The sequence below is a fragment of the Urocampus carinirostris genome, chromosome 5 (assembly GCF_059441175.1).
Source record: "Urocampus carinirostris isolate Australia breed hairy pipefish chromosome 5, RoL_Ucar_1.0, whole genome shotgun sequence".
Lineage (NCBI taxonomy): Eukaryota > Metazoa > Chordata > Actinopteri > Syngnathiformes > Syngnathidae > Urocampus > Urocampus carinirostris.
The window spans coordinates 21,114,439-21,136,216 of record NC_142353.1 but is presented as its reverse complement, the minus strand read 5'-3'; the positions used below and the strand labels follow the sequence as shown (position 1 = coordinate 21,136,216).

The window sequence follows — 21,778 nt, the reverse complement described above, 5'->3', positions numbered from 1 at the left end:
GTCAACCGTGTCTTAGGAAGTGCTCACTGGCCTTGCTATCATCAGCATAAATCACAAAATAGGGGAGCAAATTGCTTATGACGATTTTATCAATGAATTTGCATCAGGGAGAGCTGGAAAAGTCAGGTTTTAGTTTGTGTGTGTTTTTTTGCATTATACAACTACATTTTCTTTAGTGTGTTTTCCAATGTGTGTAATTGTATGATTTGCTTTATAAGAATAAATTTTTATTTTATATGTCGGGGTCGGTTGGAAGTAGTCTCGCCCAGGAAGTAATTTAGTGTAGAACTGCCACTGGGCATATAAATGTTCCAAAACACTTGGCATTTCCACGACTACGTTTCCTACAAAGCATTGCGCTAAGTTACGTCATGACAGTTAGCCAATCATATCCGCTCATATGCGGAACTTTACGAAAGAGGGAAATTTAGTTTCTTTGGGGGTCTATTTAGAATCTTACCTTTTTGGTGTCAAAAACAAAACGATACTTTCTTTTGGTATTTAAGGGTAAGTTTGCTTGAATTTGATAACTATCACGAGTCATGAGTAAAAGAAAGAATCCGTGTACGGATAAAATATCGAAAAGTACAACGTATTTATTTTAATTTAACTTGTAGAAATAATACTACTCGTTCGTATGTTGTCCTTGTTATTGTGTTCGTTCAGATGCCCTCCAATATTTTCACAGTTTATTAAAACGGGGCAGTGCAATGAAATCGAATGTGATGTTTTACTGATTTGATTATACTGGAATAACATAATCAGCAGTGTCATAATTGAAATGGCAAACGGACTCCGACCTAAAATTCACAATTTTGGTCGTGCAAATCTTCACAGATAAACTATTTGACCAGCCACACCTTGTTCCTTTTCTGGAAGGTCTCTGGGCAGCCCAAAAAAACGCGAAGAGCTCAATTTTTGCATGGATATTCTGGGCAATTTATGTGGTCGTGTCAGCACTTTAAGCACTGAAAGAATATGCTGTGCGATTCCATCTCAGGATAAAAAGTTGCATTGATCATGTTTTGTTGAGAGCAGTTTAACCTCTAAATTGTGCTGTGCAAGTATTTTTTTACAGCTAATGTTATATTTTACTAGTTATTTATTTTGTTGTTGTGCTGTATACAGCTCTTTGAGACTTTTTGTGATAAAGGCCTATACAAATAAATATGACTTGACTTGCAGAAAGGTGTGCTGGCCAACAAAAAATGAAATAATAAAGATATAAACATCAGTAAAAACATCTTGATAGGAACATAATCTTGGGCTGGCACAGCCTCAATTCACCACACATACAATGGATAAAAGATTTTGTTTCAAGGTCAACTCCCCGGCATTCACATGTATTTAGTTCAAAAATATTATTCCGGGAAGATAGATAGACAGATAGATAGATACTTTATTCATCCCCGTAGGGAAATTCACACTTCCAGCAGTCTCCTTTGTTGTTTATTAACAGGATACCCTCGGGGTGCTTTGTTGTAGTTTAGCCACAGCGGAGTGGATGACTTCACACGCTAGTCCAAAAGTTCGACGTCCGTGCGGCAGATGCAAATCTTTGTGCCCAGGGATACACCACCTCGTGTTAGCTCCGGATAGCAGCTCCGGTCCGGGTAGCTCCGGGTTTATAAAAAAAAAAAAAAAAATCATGAAATCGTGTAATTTGCCTTAGTGAAACATTTTGCACCTCTAGTAATTAATTTTTTATAATTGTCTAACTGAAACCCTGAAAAAAGAAAATGAGTCGATTTTTTTTTTCCTAAAGATTGCGTACTCTAAAAGTACAGTTTTGTCTCATAACACTTGGCTTAGCCGTTGCCATGGTAATGTTTGTGAACTAGCTGCTATGACATCACAAAGGTTTGAAAACAACATTTTAAAGGGCCTCTGCTGTCTTGGCTTAACTGTTCGTGCCAGTATTTGTGCAAACTGCTGTTGTACAAAAATCTGTTGTTTTCATGTCTATCCCCAGTGGGGTGCCCAGTATGTTCTCTCGCCTGATGCTATATGCCTTTGACCTGTATGACATGGCCCGCCAGAAGATGTTCGGCGTGTTCTTTGCGGCCGAGAAAGAGTGTTTGGTAGAAAAAGTGAAGAACTTGCAAGGGCAGCTCCATTGTCAGGAGGAGCGGGTCAAGTCTCAAGGACCAGCCATCCAAAACCTCTGTTGCAAACTGCAACTGGAAATGGATGAGTGCAAAACCCTGTGGGACCAGGTGGAATACTTGACCAAACAGGTGGAAATGGAACAGGCGCGAAAAAAAAAAGAAAGTGATCTTCTTCAAAAGGTGAGGGACATGTGCTTAATAGACGACGATCAGAGAATGAGAACACTCCAAGAACTAACCTTAGAGGAAGACCACGAGGTCACAGAAGCTCCGATGCAACCCTTCCTGAAAGAACGGGCGGAAAATGACGAGGAAGAGCGAAGTTGGAATGATGTTTTTGTGGCCGTGATGGAAGCAGAGAGCCAGCTGTCTTATCAGAAGGGCCTAGAATTTATGTTGGGGATGAAGGACCAGGAACTCCGCAAACAAGAAGCCCAAAACAAACTGCTCGAGTGGGTCATCAAACAAGAGATGGAGTTTTCTGCTTATTACAAGAAAGAAATGGAGAAGCTCTGCAAAAGCAGCTAAACTGGCATTAGGGCTTCACAATTAACCAAACTCTAATTGATATTGCGACGTGACGTAGTGAGATTTTGTAATTGCAAGACATTGTTTTTTTCAACGATTTTTATTTATAAGGATTTCTATTTTTATATTTGGCTCACTAGAATTGTCACAATTAGGGTTTAACGGCACTAGCGGGGCAGTTTCTAGGCAGCACGCAAAACACCCACTTGTGAGCGTCGTGTGAGCAGACAGCAACCCTAACAAAGCTCCCCAGAAGAGGGCGCTGTTTACTAAAGTTTAAAGCATGTCGGTATTAAGTAACGGTACTCACAAATAAACCGAACTTGCACAGAAAATGCACATTTCTATTTAAATTGAAAATCACATAAAAAATGCAATACTAGTCCGAAAAATCGCAATTAGGTTTTTTTTTCCCCAAAATAGTTCAGTTTTAATTGGCATTTTAGACTTGAGAATTAATTGAAAAAAAAAAAAAAAAAACTAAGTGAAGCACCCCTCTATGTTGCCATTGAACTCAACTAATAAGTGTGTCTGCCACATGTAATAGTGGATGGATTATCTCTCCTTTTTAGTCTTAAAGTAGGATCCAAGACCGCCTTAAATAAGCGTGCATGACTGTAAAAAATGTGTTCCTTTCCAGTTGCTTTGAAAAAATGGGTAATCAGATCTTAATTATCGACTTATTTGTTTTTTTTTGCTGCTGCTAAATGTTATTACACTGCATTTCATTGCACTATTACAATGCACTATTTTTACAACTTAGGCCAGTCGCCAAGCACTACCTTGTAAATATTTGTGCCTATGTATCCTAAAATTCTTTTATCTTACTTTTCTCATATTTTGTGTGTTTATTAGGTGTTTATCCTGGAGTGCCATGTGTAATGTAGTTGCAAACAATGTTCGCTACGTTGTTATCAATGACAAGACAATTCTGATTTTAGAAATGGTCATGTTAGAATAGATCAGCAGCCCAAGTGGTTAGTTTTAGCCAACTTGGAGATGCTTCAACATGCATTCAATTAATAATTGTAACCAATTGATTGTATTAAAATACATTGTGTTCTCTGTAATATGAGTCAGTGCATGTTTAAGCATCCTTGTTTATTTTTTGTAATTTAGTTTTCTAATGTTCAACATTCACCAGATCATGATTATACTATGTGAACGCTTGCCTAATGTCTTTCTTCCCTGTTAAGTTTTTAAACTTTTGTAGAAACTCAAAATGAGGAGAGAAGACATAAATGGCTTGTGAACTTACAAGGAAGACTGGGAGCGAAGCCTTCTGATAGGGAATTCTCTATTTCCATTCTAAAGCCTTTCCCAGAGCCCCCTCTTTTTATTCAATTTTCAAAGCTGCAAAAAACTAATCAGATATCAAAAAACAGCAAAATGATTGGTGGACAGCGACAATGATGTAATAGTCAAAACACAATCAACAGTGTGCATTAATAATTAAAATAAGGACCTGGCATCCTTTAAAATCTCCTTTGCATTTGTGCAATATTAAAAACAATAAATGGATCACCTGAATATTGAAAATGCACACTACATGCCTTCTCTGTAATCATAACTGACTTCTTTTTCCGAAAGGATGTTGGTTGAACAAACTGAGCAATGGCTCAATCGGTGGTCTTGGTCCAGGACTCAGAGGTGCAGTTGTGGCTGAATAGAGTTGAAGCTTGGGAGCAGGCCGACAGGGTGGACGTTCAGAAAGAAGCCTGCCTTCACCTGTGCTCACTGAGGGATTTCCTCCAGCGACTCATTTTGCACATAAATGGCATGGTATGTATTTAAATGTAATTCCATATTCTTAAACATGCAAATTGTGAAAAAATAGTACGTGTTTTTTGCATATATATATATATATATATATATATATATATATATATATATATATAATTTGACGATGCGATTTGAAGACCAAATGTCCTTGTCTTTGTCACCCTGAGCTGTGACATCATTCAAGGATCACCAGCAATTCAGTTGACAATATTGTTTCATGTATTAATTAGTTGTAAAGATTATAAGTTAAGTTTTAGTACTTTGGTAGTGTGCGTTTTGCCTGTGGTACAACACAAAATAAAGGTCCAAAAAAGGGCTAAGTGGCAAAAAACAAGACTAACTAGGACTGTTGAACAAAAGACAGCTGTATCCTCGGCAAAAAAAAAAAACAAGAAACCAAAAGGGTGGCCAACCAAGAAACACGCGGTAGCAGACAGGCTTACTGGGAATCAAGAATGAAAACTGCCAATGGCCATGCCGACAAACGCGCACTCAGCTGTGAATAAACAAATCAAGGCATACGGCAACCTGGCACTAATGCCAGGCTAGCCACACAAACAAAAACATGCAGTGAGCAGGCTTACTGGAAACCAACAACGAAAAGTGGAGACGGATATGGCGACAAACGCGAAGTAGGCAAGGACTAAAGAAATCAAGGAGCACCGCAAAACTGGTGCTAATACCTGGTTTGCTGGCCAAACGCCACACAGTTGGCAGCCAACGTCCGCCAACAGGGAGCAAACTAAACAGTGAAGCCCTTGGTAGCCGCGACACTAACGATGAGCTAGCCGGACAAAATTATACCAACTGCTAGATTCGCACTGTATAGCTTAATGGTCAATCCCAGCTTTTAGGTGAAATCGGATGTTTTTGTGAGATTGTTCACATTTGGGTTGTTTACAGTCCCAACTAAATGGAACTTGTATGTGATCCCCTGTGTAAACCCCACTAGTGTCCTGCATGCACAGAAGTTGACATGTGCTGTCACACGCTATCCGCTCAGGTTTGCAGAAGTACTCATGGATGTTAACGGCGGAGCGTTGTCCCCCCAAATACTAATTATGGATAAATCCAAAATCAGGCTGCACGATGAATTGAAATCTAATCGACATTGCGATGTGACGTAGTGCGATTGTCTAATCACCTAACACTGTTTTTTTTCCAAGGATTCATAGGGGGCAAACCCTAACAAAGCTCCCCGGTAGAGGGTACTCTTTACTTAAATTTGACCTTCTTAGTAATCCTGTAAAATTCACCTAAAACCTCAATCCAAGACGTACCAACAGTAAATTAAATGCTGCTGTTGCCAGTTTGGAGAATATGGATGGTTTCTGTCTCCTATGAAATGTAACACTAAAGTTTTGCCCCCAACTAGAAATATCACTGCAATTGATACTAACATGAGCAATCTAAGTTGGAACACACAGAAATGGTTGGCTCTTATTCTCGCCTGATTTTTTTTTTTTTCATTCACACGCAAGATGATGGTATTATCTTGGTCATCAAAGCGGCTGCCTTTTCCAGCAGCTGCCCTGTTGTTTTATTGTCTGCTCCTATCTTCGGTGTTTTTCTTCCCGTTTTGACAACTACACTATGGATTACTTCTATCCTATGGTCATGGGTTTTAGCGCACAAAAATGCGTCTATTCAAGGAATCAACTCCTTGCCCTGAAGAATTCTCGTGCCGGCGTGATGAAGGGGCCTATCGTGGAAGAAGAGCCGGAGCTAGCTAAGCGGCTAGCGGCGTTATAAGTCTTCGGTACCATCCTTAATCATGGTAAATGAGAACTCACGACCAAATAAGATCATCAAGTGCTGGTGGAAAACAATCGAAGGAAGCGCAGTTGCTGCATTTTGCGGAAACGTGGCTCACGTTTAGCATTCCGGACGCTAACGTGTAGCCACCCGGAGCTATCCGGCTTCAACGCCGCTATACAGAGACACGAAAGCCGGGGGGAATCGGAGAGGAGGTGGACTTGCTAACACGAGGTGGTGTATCCCTGGATTTTCACAAAGAAAAGATTTCCATCTGCCGCAGGGATGTCGAACTTTTGGACTAGCGTGACGTCATCCACTCCGCTACAAGCACCCCTAGGGCATCATGTTAATCTGTTAATAAACAACGGGGTAGACTGCTGGAAGTGTGAATTTCCCTACGGGGATGAATAAAGTATCTATCTATCTATCTTATGGGCATCTTAGCTGGGAAACAGCTGGAACAAATGCATGACACCTTACCTGGTCCTAGGTCAAATATGATTACTATCTGAAAAACTAAGCATTAGTATTTTGCACATTTTAAGTGTTTCCGAAAGTGGACATTTGGAAAGTCATCACTGGTGACATCATACAGACACCTCTTTGCTTAATAACAGTCCGATGGCTTGCAGGCGGGTTAAAGCCTTTCACTAGTATTAACCCTCTGAGGCATAACTGGAATCAAAAATTCAAGTCAAGTCATTTTTATTTGTATTGCCCTTAGATAATCCCATTGGTTGTTATTCCTCAAAATCTTTGAAAATAAAAAGTTTCAATACTGTCATATTCCAGGTATTCCTCATAAAACATGTGCACGACATGATGCCATTAGTATTTTTTCCCTACTAATTATCAACCCCACTCATAGGAGAGTGTATAAACTGATAGGTCATGCACCCAAGGGTTAAGTACTCATAAAAAAAATAACAAGCATAGAAAAATGCACTTTCCTTTTAAAAATCGAAATCACATTGAAATTGCAATACCGGTCTGAAAAATCGCAACTAGTTTTTTTCCCAAGATCGTGCAGCCCTAATTCAAAACCCTGCTTTCCACCTCGTTGAATGCTCTCCCCTGTGGTGTGACATGAATGTAAATATTGTCAACTACCACTAGAGAATACTAGCGCTTTATAAATGAGCGCCACTGTTGTCTACAGGAGTAACGTTGAGCAACATGTTGTAAATCCAGTTGTGATGTTGGCTGTAACAAGTGTTCATCTTCCATGAATTTATAAGTTCAGGATATGTTTTTGTCTGCCGTGGCTGTTGATTTGTTCGGTTCCTCCTGCCTCATTGAACGCCAGAACAGTGACGTCGGTCGCCTATCGATGGTGTGCAGGTCGCATTAATGTGTCTTGACCCTTCACGCTGAAGTCTCATTCCAAAAGATCAGATATAAATCGGATTCAGGACCATATATGAATGTGGCCTGGGCCTGGTGTAAAAATCAGATATGTGCCATTCAGATGGACTTTTATTGATCACATAGAAGTTCGCGTCCATGAAAAAAGATTTAGATTTGTGAACTTAACCTAAAAGGAAGCGAAGACAAGGTAAGCAAGGTTTCAGTTTCTCCAAGAAGGTTAAGTGCTATGCAATCGTTGTTCACTACAATTGCTGTTTGTTGTGTTAACATACCTGTCAACCTCCACGGCTCCATGCCCGTACAAACTCGTATTTTCCCGTACAAAATAATCGTGCACCATATATATATTTTTTTTTGGAATGATGCATGATGGGAAATCCTCAGACAACAGACAGATGCACACAGTAGCATCAAACAGCTCGCTTCGTTTGCAATGAAAAAAAGGATACGGAGATAGAGGCTTCTGTGGCGAACTCCTTTGACTTGATTGATTTGCCATTTCGTGATAGTCGGTGTACAAATTTGTCTTTTTCTGTCCAGATTTCCTTGTACGTCGTACTCATCTTAAAATGCATAAAAAACTTACTTTGTACGGCAAAACCGTACAGATTGACAGGTATGTGTTAATGGGATTTGCCATTTTGAAAGTGTTGTGTTCCTTCAATTGTGTCACAGCTATACGAAAACAACCCAAATAGGTAAACTTCAAAACTAACTTTCCTGTGTGCACGGGCGTGTGGAATACTTTGCAAGATGTTTGTACATTTGTGGGGAGGAACACTACACGTTCTGTGCCTAATTGAAAAAAAAAAATCTGTTTGGGAATATCTTTAACCTGCTTCAGATAAATTATCAATTGACTCAGCAGCCAAATGGCCGTCAGATTAATGATGCTAGGTAGTCTGAGTACACCCACACAAGCCCCGGCACACATTCTCAGCCTCTGTCCATGCCAGCTAGTGAACAGTAATTCCAGCGTTTGGAGGCCAACAGAGGTTGTTTTGTGCACTGCTGAGGTCGTCTTGTGTCTGGCCGGCATCGCAGCAATGTTGAGATTTTCAGTTGATAGCCCCGTTGGGACCTGCAGCGCTAACCTAATGTATCCCCAAATAAGCTGCAGCAGCCTAGGGAAGGAAAGGGGGTACATAACCAAAATTTCAGTGTTGACTCTCAAGTGCTCTTATCAGCTCTCGGTAATAGAAACTTTCTTGAATTTTCTTGATGATCTAAGACAGGGGCCTGGAACGTATGACTCGCAAACCAGATATGGCTCTTTTCATGAGTAAATTTAGCTTGGAGATGTTTTAAGGACCATGGTAATCTTCTCTATTACTTTCCATTTTTAGTATAAGCAAAGAATCAGCGACAGTGTTAAACAATTGTTCGTTCCAGATCTTACGGAACAACTAAAGTTTACACTCACGTTGTTATCCCAAAAGTCCCCATTTTGGCTGTCTCCAAGGAATCTTTTGTATCAAGTGTCGGGAACATTTTATACCATATTTGATAGAGCCATACCATATATTTTAAGACAAAATTCAACAAAGCTGCCAAACTTGCGCTCCAGACAAAAGCTAATTTTTCAACGCGTTATATTTCACTGTGTGATATTTAATAGTTTGATGAAATTTATAAAATAATAATAATAAAGTTTGTGTCCCGTATCAATATAAATATACTGTACAGCTTAAAATTTGACTCCCACTCTCAGCTACTTAAAGAGTGTTGAGGTTCATTTTGACCGTCATTCTTGTCCTAAATAATGGTTTCAAATAAGGTGCAAGCAAAGTTATGTAAAAATGTCCCAATATACTGCAAATGAAAAGAATACCTTCTTTTCATTTGGCACAGACAACGCTGGACAGAGAAAAGAAAGGGCGTGCGCTTTCTGCATAGCTCCGCCTTTCAAATCGTGCAAGTGTTTTAGGGTGTTTACACTTTGTTCTGTGGGTTTTCATCTTAAAGTGTCTCAAAAGTGAGCATACATTGTTTAATAAGCTTCTATGTAGAGGATTCTTTAGAGACATACAGTCAAAATGAGGTCAGTTGATGTGACACGCTGACTGTAAACTTGTCGAGACTGGGGCCTATGTATACCAGACTGAACTCTTTGAAACATTAGGGCTGCTTTAGCTTTGCAAGTAAAAAAAACTGCAACGCACGTATCTTATTTCAAACAGCATATGTAATTGAGCTGAATTCTATCTCCGAGCCAGATTTACTCCTGAAAAGACGCATATATATGGCTCGCAAGCTATAGCTTTCCGTTCCTGCTTCATATGGAAGCTCCTTAAACAATTTATAGTCTCTGTTAAGTGACTTTTTGATGAAAATCCACCGAACAAACTATAAACACCTGAAAACGCCAGCATAGCACCCAGAGCAGTTTTATTAAGTGAACGGTAGGGTGGGTGGATGTCTACACTTGGAGCACTCCCCAAACATATCCGTATCTTTCTTGTTTGCAGTAATGTGTGACATTTTCATAAAAGAAAGCTGCCCGCACCTTGTTTTGAAACCACTATTTACCAAAAAAAAAAACGAGCGTCAAAATTAGCCTCAACTATTTTAAGTGAGGGCAGTGGTTAGCGCGTGTGCGGCACAGTTCTGAGGTCATGAGATCGAACCTCCTGTGTGGGAGTTTGCATCTTCTTCCCGTGCTTGCGTGAGTTTCCTCCGGGCACTCCGGTTTCCTCCAACGTTCCAAAAAAACATGCATATTAGGTTAATTAGCCGGTCCAAATTGTCCCTAGGTGTGACTGAGCGAGCGATTTGTCTGTCCCTGTGTGCCCTGCGATTGGCTGGCAACCAGTTCAGCGCGTAATTAATGGATGGATGGATCTAAAGTGACTGCGGAAGGACACATTTAACTGGTATATTCATTGATATGGGGCACATGCTCTGGCTTTATAATTGTTTCGAAAATTTGATCAAATCATCTACTGTAATACAATGAAATAAATTTGTGCTTAAATTTGAGCTTTTTATCAAGAGAGCGGGCATGGTGGTTGTGTTGAAATACGTCTTTAAATATATGAATTGAAGTATGGGCAAAAGGGGAAGCCACTTCGAAACTGCTGTCCCCAGGAATAGGTGTGCTAGAAAATTCTAAGGACAGCATGCCTTATTTACGTAGATGATGCAATTGTGTTATTGAATGGGTGTTCCAATCACCACTCGTCACTTAAAGCTAATAATGACCAAAGGGGATAATTTGAACTGGATCAAAGGGAAGATTGAATATTCAATGTTAGGAATGGGAATATTTCGTAATATACATGCGCGATAGCCCAACTGGGCCAATATCAGTTGGCCAGCTCACAGACTGGCTAAACGGTGAAATTAATCAAATTGTTTGTGTGTTTCTGAAACTGACACTGAACAAATGAATCTACTTTGACATAGGTAAAAAGTGCTGGATTTTGCTACTTTATTCCTTTTCCTATTCTACAAAAGCAAAGTCCGGTTGGACTAGTCAACTACTATCTAATGTTTTGTCATGATCAATTTTATACTTAATGATAAAATAAATCTAATTTGGTCCTATCCCTCCACAAACAAAAAAACAAAACATAAAGAAGTGTACATGGTTGGCGGTGTAATGTTAACATAATGAATCTATGACGATCCGCATTAGGTCTCTTCAACAATGAGGTAAATAAAGTCAAGTCACAAGTCGGACCAGCTCAGTAGCCTAGATGGTAAGGCGCCCGCTTTGAGACTGGGAGGTTCGGGTTCGCGCCCCGGCCGAGTCATTCCTAAGACTTAAAAAGTGGTCGGCGGCGCCCTCTCTTGGCTGCGGCTGCATCGGGTCAGGTGCAATCGACATTTCGTTCTGTGTACATTGTTACACAGAATGACAATACAAGGAAATTATTATTATTATTATTATTATTATCTTTATTTGTATAGTCCTTGATCACAAGTAGGCTCAAAGGGCTGCATTGACCACAGATTATGATTACACCATCCCCTGATCTAAAACCTACATGAGGGCAAGGAAAAACTCAAAAACCTCAACATGAGGAAAATGAAGAAACTTTGAAGGGACCGCACATGAGGTAATTCCCCTTCCAGAATGACCAGGCTGCAATGGATTTTGCAATAACAATTAATACACAGACATCATCAACAGGAAATATAGGTCATTGATAAGCTATAGAATAGAAGTGTGTTTCAAGCCTAGATTTAAACAGTTCCACTGAGATTGCAGATCCAATCTCAGGGGGAAGAGCATTCTACGACACTGGGGCCCGAATGGAGAACGCTCTCAAACAATGCGGTTCTCTTCTTGGCTCTTGGGATCACTAGTAGAACAGCATTTTCAGAGCGAAGGCTCTGGACCGGAACTTAGGGGGAAATTACATCTGAAAGATATGAGGGATCAAGTCCATGCATGATTTTGTATAATACCAACAGAACTTTAAAATCACATTTTAAAATGAATGCAGGCACTAATTGGGAATGAGCACATAAGATAATCGGTTTGAATCAAAAGCGTTGATTGAGTCCCAAACTAGCTTTAAACTTTTGTTACAACAGAACTTAACGTTAAATTTTCATCATGACTCTATGCATATGTCATGCTGGGGTGGGTATAAAAATTCGAAGAGAAAAGAAAAAAAAGAGCTAGAGAAAGCTGGTATAGTTTAATTGGACTGAAATCCTTTTTACAGGCACACGAGTCATAAAAGACCAGCTGAGGATAGCCTGCTTCTTGGCAGTTTTCTTCATCCCTTGATGACTTCCCTACTTTTTTTTTGTTGCGTATGCCCAAAAAGTAAAATGTTGTAAGAGAACAGTTGCTCTGGAGAGAAATGTATGTTTCTCATTTTTTGTTGATCTCATTAATGGGCCACAATACATTAATTCCACAAGTAACAAAGCTCTCCACGGCCCGGATAAATAGAAAGGAGATGATGAAGTGTAATACAGTCTTACACTTTGTTCTGCTCACTGTGGAAATGCCTCTTTATTGTCATGACTGGTGTTGTTGGGCTTGATGCCAGGAGCAAGTGTTTCATCCCTGTGTTCTTATTAAATTACCAGTGATTTTTTATAGTTTTGTAAGCGTAATCTGATTCTGTCTGTCTTTTATCAAAATACAAAAAACAAGTGTTTTCTTCATTTGTAATTCAATTGTCAACAAGGCTTCAAATATACTAATCTTTTCTCTTAATTTTGTGCTGGTCAATTGTCTTTTTGTTTCGGGTTTTACAGTTTACCAAAAGACAACTGGCTTCTTAAGAAGCAGAGTGGTATTTCAATCAACTTCGTCCATTTAGCAATCCTGTCTTTTTTTATGCTACCTACACCCCAAACCATTTTAAGCCATAGGCAGAAAGGATAAACATTCTCTACTTTGAATATCTAGTTTACCTTTTCCATTTTATATATAATGCCTTTTTCTTTAGTATGAATACACAATATGAGGTTCTTTGTCAAAATATTTACCCCAGAAAGAGAAAATTACATACATTCTCCCTGCCTTAATGGCAACAATGATTTTTTTTTGGAGTACAAAACACCAGGATCGCTAAGAATTTTCACTAGAAATGCCATTGTTTTCCAGGGTAAAATCTTCCAAGCGTCTGGGCTTTGCATACCAATTATGGAAGTACATGAATAGCAATCAGGAAATCTATAAAGGCCATTTCAATGGCACATGCATGTGATTGTAAGAGAGCTTATGCTCTTTCAACACTTTGAGGCCCAGTCAGTTTCTCTGCTTGAGAAACGGCACATTGCCTCAATTACGCTTGCACATGTACATTTACACTGTGTGGGCTTCAATTTCAACCAACTCGTAGTTCTTCAACTTAATTAGCTCACAGTACAAACATGATACAGGGTGATTTAGGTAATACAGGCTTTGCTGTGTTTTGGGATACCGGTGTGTTTTTAAGGTTCAAAATGTAACCCCTTCATTTTTTTTTCTTTTGGCTTGATTCTGTTCCCAACAAAAGTTTCTAAATACTTAAATGTTGTGATCTAAAACCCTACCGCGTACTGGAACTGAAGCCGTGCATTAATGCACGCACTGTGTTTATAAAGAGAACAGTGTCAGGCACCCATTTGTATTTTCATTCAGACACCAATTTACATTTGCTCTTATTGCTACTAATACTATATTGCGTCCTTTGTAGTAATAGTACGGTAGTTTTTGTTGCATAAGTATTTCCGAACTTGCTTCTCCTCTTCACAGATGAAGAGTACAGTGATGAATTTAACATTTTGATTTTATTTGATTAAATACATGTTTGTTTTCACTTTCCCAAGAATTCCACAACAGAGACTATGAAGAAGTTGCCCGCTCTTGGCCAGATTCTTGGCCGCTTGTGCTGGTACCCTGTTGTCACTTCTGATGGTGAGTACGTCTCACAAATCTTGTGAACTGTGGTTAAGTGCGTCTTTTATAAGTTTGTCTATTCTAATTTTCCTCATTTACACTCAGGAACACTTGCTCTTTCTTACCGTAAGAAGAATCTGCAGACTGTCATTTTACAGTATATTATTTATAGAAAAGTTTTTTTTTCTCCCTTTTTTTCAAGATAAAAGCAGGGCACTGATTTTCCAGTGTCTGTGGGAACTGTACTCTGATCACCCAGCAAATGCTTTGGAAAGAAAGGCTAACCAGTGGATACAGGTAGGATATTTATTCAGTAAAAGTGCCAGGCAACCCCCTCAAAAAACTGTTCAATATACATGACCTGTCTCGTTGACCAGGCGACCTTTTAGCTTGTATGATGCCCCACTGGTCTTCATTAAAATTAGCTTGATTTGGCACTTGGCTATAGTGAGTAGCTTTTGACTACAATTCATTTTTTAGTGTAGTTGTATCCAATTGACATCTTGTTGCAGTTGTGGTGCAGTAATAATGATGGTTTTAGTCAATTGATATAAAGTGCAACAGCAGCTGAAATTGGGCAGTTTTCTCTTAGTCTCCTCACCAGGCAAAGATTAGCATTTATTGTGGTCTTAACCACTGAGTGACTTTACTGTGGTTTTTTTATGCTCACCAGGCTGCTCAATCGTTAGGAACTTTATAACAGAGTTCATGAAGTTTTACTTTGTTTTCTTTTGATTATTCATTTGCCATAAATACCATTGCCAATCAAACACCACACATGCAAGTAAACCTTGGATTTTCCATGTGGATATTTTTTTTAGTATTTGAAACTTGAATCAAAGTTCAATGTACAGTATTTATTTTAATCACAATAAAGTTGAAAAATGCAGTTAACCCTAGTCTACCTAGGGCGGGGGTGTCAAAGGCAAACCTATAGAAGTGCTTGGAAAAAAAAACGGAACAAACTGGATTCATCGAATATTGATTTTTTTTTTTTTTTTTAATTATGCATAAAGTCTAGCAAACCTAATTGAACTTTCTGAAAAATAAACAAATATATTCCAATCCAATCAGATTGATAAAGCAATATTTTTAATGGCTCCAGCAGTAATCTTCCATTTTCAACAGGCACAAGAGACACTTTTATTTGATATAAAATCACGCTTGCATGAACATTAAATCAAACTGAAGCTGGTATTATTTGGGCAACATTAGTTAACTAGATTTTATGTTTTTGCAAAACCCATGTAGAGAAAAAAATAATAGCATTTTTTTGTCATTTACTTAACAATAATAAAATAAGTTGCAAGGAGAAGTAAAATAAGGTGAAAACAAATACACAACTATTCTTGATGTATGGTACAATAATGAATCAAGATCATCTCAGAGGCTGGAGAAAAACTTCCTTGAGGATGGATGATTCATGTTTCGTCAATTTATTTTTTATACCAGGAGTCCATCCTAGCCGAAGTATTGCCCCCGACAAGACAATTTTGACACATTGCCATATCTTAGGCTTCAAACTTATAGTATGGATAAAAAACTCAAAATATGATCTAAGAATCAACTAAATGTGAGACACAATCGTGAAAAGAAACCAAATTTATTAAATATTTGTGATCACTTTGTGCTAACAAATAAAAAAATAGAAAAGTAGGCGCTGCAAAAATTTTGGCCCCATTTGAGTTAATACTTTGTACAACCCCCTTTTGCTGCAATTACTGCCACAAGTCTTTTTGAGTATGTCTTAAACATTGGAGACATCTTGAAACTGTAGTATTTGCCCATTCTTCCTTAAAATACGCTCAAGTTCTTTAAGGTTTGCTGGTGTTCAATTTGGAAGAGCATTTTTCAGATCTTTCCAAAACTGCTCTATCAGACTTTGGCTCAGCTGTCCTAACTCCTTTATATTGTTAGTTTTAAACCATCCCATTGTAGACTTTGCTCTATGTTTGGGTCATTGTCCTGTTGAAAGATGAAACCTGTGCGCCATTCTCAGTTCTCTTATAGACTTCAACAAATTTTCTGCCAGAATCACCCCTGTGTTTAGCCGATTAATCCCATCAACTATGACGATATTCCCATCAACCAGAAGCATGATGCTGCCACCACCATGCTCGACAGGCATGGTGTTTTCAGTGTTACTCTCATTTATCCCAAAAGGTTCCATTTTGGTCTCATCTGACCAGAGCACCTTGTTCTACAGTAGTAAAATGATGTCCTGAAATGGATTATATCGTATAAGTTATTGAACTTATAATATCTCTGCGTGTTTCTCTCATTCCTTCTCCCACAGCCTTTGCCAATTTATATGTTTTTTATATACGTCTGGGTTTTGACTTTATATTTGCTGTGTGTCTCAATTAAAACCTGCTTGATGTCTCTATTTCTGGGGTTAAAAGATTACATCTGACTAATCATTTGTCATCCAACAATAGTTTGGTCTTTTATCGCTGGAAACCACGCCCTTTTGGTCTATTTGAAAGCGCGAGCAATTTACTCCAGTTGGTCATCATTGTGTGTAAGCAGGTTAACCTTCGCTATTTGTATTTTGTCAGGCCCACCATGCCTCAAGCTAAATGGGATCGCTTTTGTGTAGGCTCGGCCTCAGAGAGTGCTCACATGGTAGTGATTGGAGTTTGTTCTGTGAACCGATGTGGAGGGTATAACCACATGGCTCTGCCGAAAAAACGCCAATGGCCCGCCGCATGGTATTCCAACTATTTTCTTGTCCCATTTTCAAGACTCCATGATCCCATTTTGTCTGCAAAGACTCCACTCTTTGCGGTGGGCTTATTACTGCCATGCGTTGAAGACACAAAAGCGGAGCAAAATTGAGGCACTGTTGTAGTTTTGGTTCTTTGAAAAAAGAACATTAATGTGGTCCAACAGAAGTGGTTACATCAGAGAAACTAAACTTCTTCAAACCAAAATGTCGTTTAGGAGTGATCTGATCTCTCAGTACTGCGCTCTGCACTCTGCCTTGCATTTATACTAGCTTTTAACAAAATGTACGTTTGTTTGGACCACCATTTAAACCCTGCTACTAAACTTAGTCCAAACAGCCCTTTAAATGCCATTTTTGTCATCAGTTTAGCATTTCCGCTGCTTTGCCTCACTTCATTATCACCATCAGCACCGTCAGCCATTTTCACAGTCAAGGGTCATTTGAATTTATTGGTGTTGTTTATTCAGTTTGTGTATGTATGTGAGTGTTAGAAAGAGATGAGGCCCCTTCTGAAAAATGCTTGTAAAAATGAGGTCCTTTATAACAAAGAATGCTCACATCTGAAGCGCTTCCTCATATGCTGTCCATACATGCTTACCTCCCGGAATGCCTTTTTTTCTTTTAAAGCTTTGCAAATGTCTTTTAAAAACTGCCGTTAGGGTTTTCCCTAATTAGCTTTGACAGTATGAATCCGGCTACAAGCTTAAAAGAATAACCTGCTGCTCCATAATGTCGCCATGACTTCCACAGAAACTGTTGTGTCAGCTTACCACTGAAGATGACGAATCAACACCTGTCAATTTTCTAAAATATTTAGATGTCTCACCAGCAGAATACCATCTCCAAGTACTCAGAAAGGTATTTAATTCTTGGTGATGGTGGCCTTTTTAATACACTGTAAAACATATACATCATCTACAAGAATTAATTTCCCTCTGTTCAGGTGGTGTCACTGTTACAGGCTGACGTGGGACAAAGCTGCAATTCTTTGGCAGGCATAACTGAGAGGTGAGCAAAAATAGTTGGACGAATTGTACCTTGTACATTAGTTACGACTTCTAAGCCTGCCTTTCCAGTAATCTGTTCATTCACTAAGTGATAGGCTTTCTGCTCAGGTGTTCATGTGAAAGGATCGTGGCTGTATGCAATGCTTGCATTCCCCTGATTACTTGCCCTGAGGTTTCACCTCTCATTGGAGCTTTGCTGCAGGGGCCACCCACATGCGCACATGCAACCATACCTCATAGCTTCCTGGAATCTATCAATGCTGCTTATGCTAGGTACTCAACATTTATTTTGTATACATACTGTGCCTTTGTTACAATTCTTTATATTGTGTTTGTATACAATAAAGTTATTGAATATTAGGTTTTTTGTTCAACATTTTGCACTGTAAATCCATGCATATTATATTTTCTTTTAGTTTTTTTTTTAAACAACTTTGCATTAGTTCTCTCTACATGTATGATTTTTTTTTCTCATGACTTTGCAGTAAGTATACTTTTCACCATCTGACTCGTTTTTTTTTCATGTTTACCCAGTCTTGATTTTTTATAACCGCAACTTAATGCACAGAAAAAAAAATACTGTAGATTTAAATGAAGACTACTGTATTTACTACCGCTGATTCTATTTTGGCCCTGTGCCCTTAAAGCTGAGTTCAACCCAAATTGTTTTCTAAACACATCTTGTCTAATTTGTTTAATACTGTATTTGTCGCTATTACGTCCTTCAAACCTCCAAAATTATTTTATTTTTTGGAAGATACATCAATTCAATCGCTGTATTTCCCTCCAAATCTGATATTTTTTTTTTGTACATGTAATTCACAATATACTTTATATTTTAATATTTAGAAAAAACTTAAATAAACCATTGCGGACCGATTTGCAATGAACAAACAAGAACGAGAAAAACAATTATTTGTGGATTCAGAGTTACCGTAAATTCCGGACTATGGCTCACACTTGATTAAAAGACGCACGCTCAATTTTAAGAACTAAAGTTTTTTGGGGATCTTTGGACAATTTCATATTTTGTACAAGCCGCACCAGATTTTAAGCCGCAGACTTTAACCCAATGCCCACCTGGCACCAACCGTGTTAGGAATTTTGGGGTTTTGTTGCCCCCGCACTTCTGAAGCCGTTTTCAGCTTTAGTGTAGGTTTTTACAACACGTCTTTTCGGATCATGTAACCATTCAAGATGTAGACTACTGGAGCAATGACGAGAATGTGCTCATATTTACTACTATGTCGAAAGAAGACGCGCAACCATACTGTTGAGAATAGTGCTGGATTGCAACACAGACGTGTCTTTTTGCGTGGTTGTCATTAGTGGTTGCCGCTGTGATGGCCCAAATTGCATTCGCTTATATTGTTTCTTCAGAATTTAAAGGAAATCTAAGCGACATAACAATGACTCAGATGATAGGAAAAGACAACAGAAATATTTTTTATGGATAAATTTCACTGCTGATCAATTTGGATGTATAAATTGAAGACTTGATTTGTGGGTGAAAAGGTTTAAGTTTTGTGAGTACGTGGTCAATATCGAACAAATTACTGTGAAACTGCTCATTTTGCTCCTGGTATTTATTATATGAAGAATGTTGTCAAAAATATTGACTCATTTCTCCTCTATGGGCTTCATAAATGTTTTCACACGTCACTGCAGAGTTTTGGATGCATAGATTAAAAGGTCAATCGCGGCTTTCCTCTTTTCCCCACAGCCTTAATGGATTTAGCGACCAGGACCCAAAAAGAGCAAATCATATTTGATACCCTGTGCCATTGGCGCCGCGAGGTTTCCGTCCAAAATTGCCCCAGCACACCTGACTGATTTACAATAACAGAAATTGTGAATAATTATACAATTTAATTTGACCTCTCTGAAGTACTTGTTGGTTTTTCTTGACAAATTGTTTTAATAAGTCACACTAAAGCTAAAGCCACAGTGTTTAAAATGTAACAAAAAAGTAGCAGCTTGTATTTATGATGGAAACACATTCACACATATACAGATTCTTAATTTTGCTCTGAAAATGCACCAGAACGATGCGTTTGAATTTAAAATGTACAAATTTTTCTTCCGGGAGAGCATGACCCCCAACCCCATTAGACTGTCCACTCACCAAAGTCTCACAAAAATCTATGGGAAATACTAGTATACAAGATCGCTTTGGTTGACTTTTAAGCTTAAAACAAAATTTCTTGTACATTTGTTTGCTTTGACAACTTTTGGGACTCTCAATCAGTTGGTTATTTAATCAGTGTTTTAGTTCAGCCTCTTGTTCCACTTAAGCTAGTTGAAGTTCCTTTGGCAACAATGCTTAACACATGTGTTTTTGATCATTTGTGCTATTCTTCTAGGAGCAATCACTGTTAAGTATGTTGTGTATATCAGGACACAAATCAAAGGCTCTAATTTCCTAGTTCCAAGTCTGTGATTGCATTGTTTTAAAAAGTATCCAAAGCTGAACCTCAACATCTGTTCAACACATGTTTTTCCCCTTACAATTGACATAATAGATATGACTTGAATTTTCACAGCGGGTGCTTGCCGCTGGAGGACCAGTTTGTTGTGGCCTTGTGGCATCACAACCTGCCCAGCCTTGAGGAGGCTCTACTCCATCTGCTGGAGTCAATCATCTTTGCTGAACCGGCGCTGTCCTCAAAGCAGATCGAGCAGCGAATAGCAGAGTCACTGCTGGTTAGTTTCTCACACTACACTGTGATGAAGGAAAAATAACACCTGCCCATAATTAATGTATTTTCCCGACTATAAGGCACACACAAAAACTCAAAATCGGTCAGATATTTGAACATGCGTCTTATAAGTATAATTTTATACTTATGCAATTTTTGATCAGCTGATATTTATCGCTGACCACAATTGCATGACAATGGTGGTCACCTAATGCCTTTCGTGATTTGTATGTTTCCGTAGTGGTCTGGTAGATAAGATCCGTTTTTGTTGAATTTGCTCAACATGTATCACATCGTTTCTCCCACTTCGAACTGTGCCTTACATCATTTGGTGTGCAGTACACAGTGCTCATTGTGTAGGCTAAATTGCTCGAGTCCGCCAAAACATCCTGCCCCCTCCTTGTTTAAAAGCCGAGCCTCACGCAACCGTTGGTCGAGCAACAAAGTCATTGATTATAAAATGACGATTAAGGTAATGGCAAACTTGCCTAATGTTGCGAGAAAAAGTACAAGCCTGTCCTACTTAAGGCGAAAAGCGTTGCGATCATGTTCTTACTAAATATTTTCTGCTGTATATTGAAAATTACAAAGGGGGATTAGGTATTACCGGAATAATAAAAACAGTAAAAGTAAAGTAACCCTCATCAAATTACTGACAAATCAGAGAGTGATTATTTTCACTTCAGATTTCTGAAAGAGACAAATACATCGATCTGAGACAAATTTACACTTATGAGTATTCTGTGTTTGTCATTATTTTTGTAAATAGCGTCACCTAGCGCTGACACATCAAGCAGTAAAATTTCTTGTATAGAAGAACAGAGGTAAGATATGTGAAATGTTAGCCTGGGTCAGGAGCAATGTTCTCTCTAAGCTGCGCACGTGCGCAATCGCGCACTGCCCACACATTCTCAGCCAGCTCACAAAAATCAGGGTTCGAAATTGCTAATTAAGAAGCGAATTAAGTCAAAGTTACAGTGCATGAAGGTAAAAATACACGGGTTCCCCTGACGCTGTTTTCTAAATGCGGTATTTTTAAGTCAATGTCGAAGGAGACCGAAGTTGAGTAAAGTCAGTAGAGTTTCTCGAGAACCGGCTTATTCGGCTCAGCTCACTAAACAACCAAACGGCTCTTCAGGTTGTTTTTGCTTCTTTAATCCCTACACGACCAAATATTATGTAAAATTGTGCACAAAATGACTTAAAGGAACGGGGGGAAATAGAACAAAAAAGAAAAAAATACCAAATTATAAAGTAGTGAAAAGCTGAGAAAAAAAGAAACAATAGGAAGAGAAGGAAAAATTCAGAAAAAAAAGAAAGAAACAAAGCAAAAAAAGTAAATAGAGAACAAAAAGAAAAAAGTAACAGCTAGGAAAGAATAAACACAATGAGATTTTTTTTAAAGGAATTCAAAAAACAGGGAAAAAGAAGAAAAGGTTTGTGTTGCATTT

The 21,778-nt window shown here is 38.6% G+C and overlaps 1 protein-coding gene across 1 annotated transcript in view; it reads left to right on the top strand.

Moving 5' to 3' along the window:
* Positions 1-368: 368 nt before the first annotated feature.
* fancc (FA complementation group C) overlaps positions 369-21,778 on the top strand; it is a 42,342-nt gene continuing 20,932 nt past the window's right edge. Inside the window, exons 1-8 of the mRNA XM_088336137.1 lie at positions 369-507; positions 4,227-4,418; positions 13,824-13,911; positions 14,096-14,190; positions 17,372-17,479; positions 17,565-17,629; positions 17,737-17,901; positions 20,172-20,331. Of these exons, the coding sequence (XP_088192263.1) occupies positions 4,251-4,418; positions 13,824-13,911; positions 14,096-14,190; positions 17,372-17,479; positions 17,565-17,629; positions 17,737-17,901; positions 20,172-20,331 (849 nt within the window). The 5' untranslated portion in view covers positions 369-507; positions 4,227-4,250. The remainder of the gene's footprint in view (positions 508-4,226; positions 4,419-13,823; positions 13,912-14,095; positions 14,191-17,371; positions 17,480-17,564; positions 17,630-17,736; positions 17,902-20,171; positions 20,332-21,778) is intronic.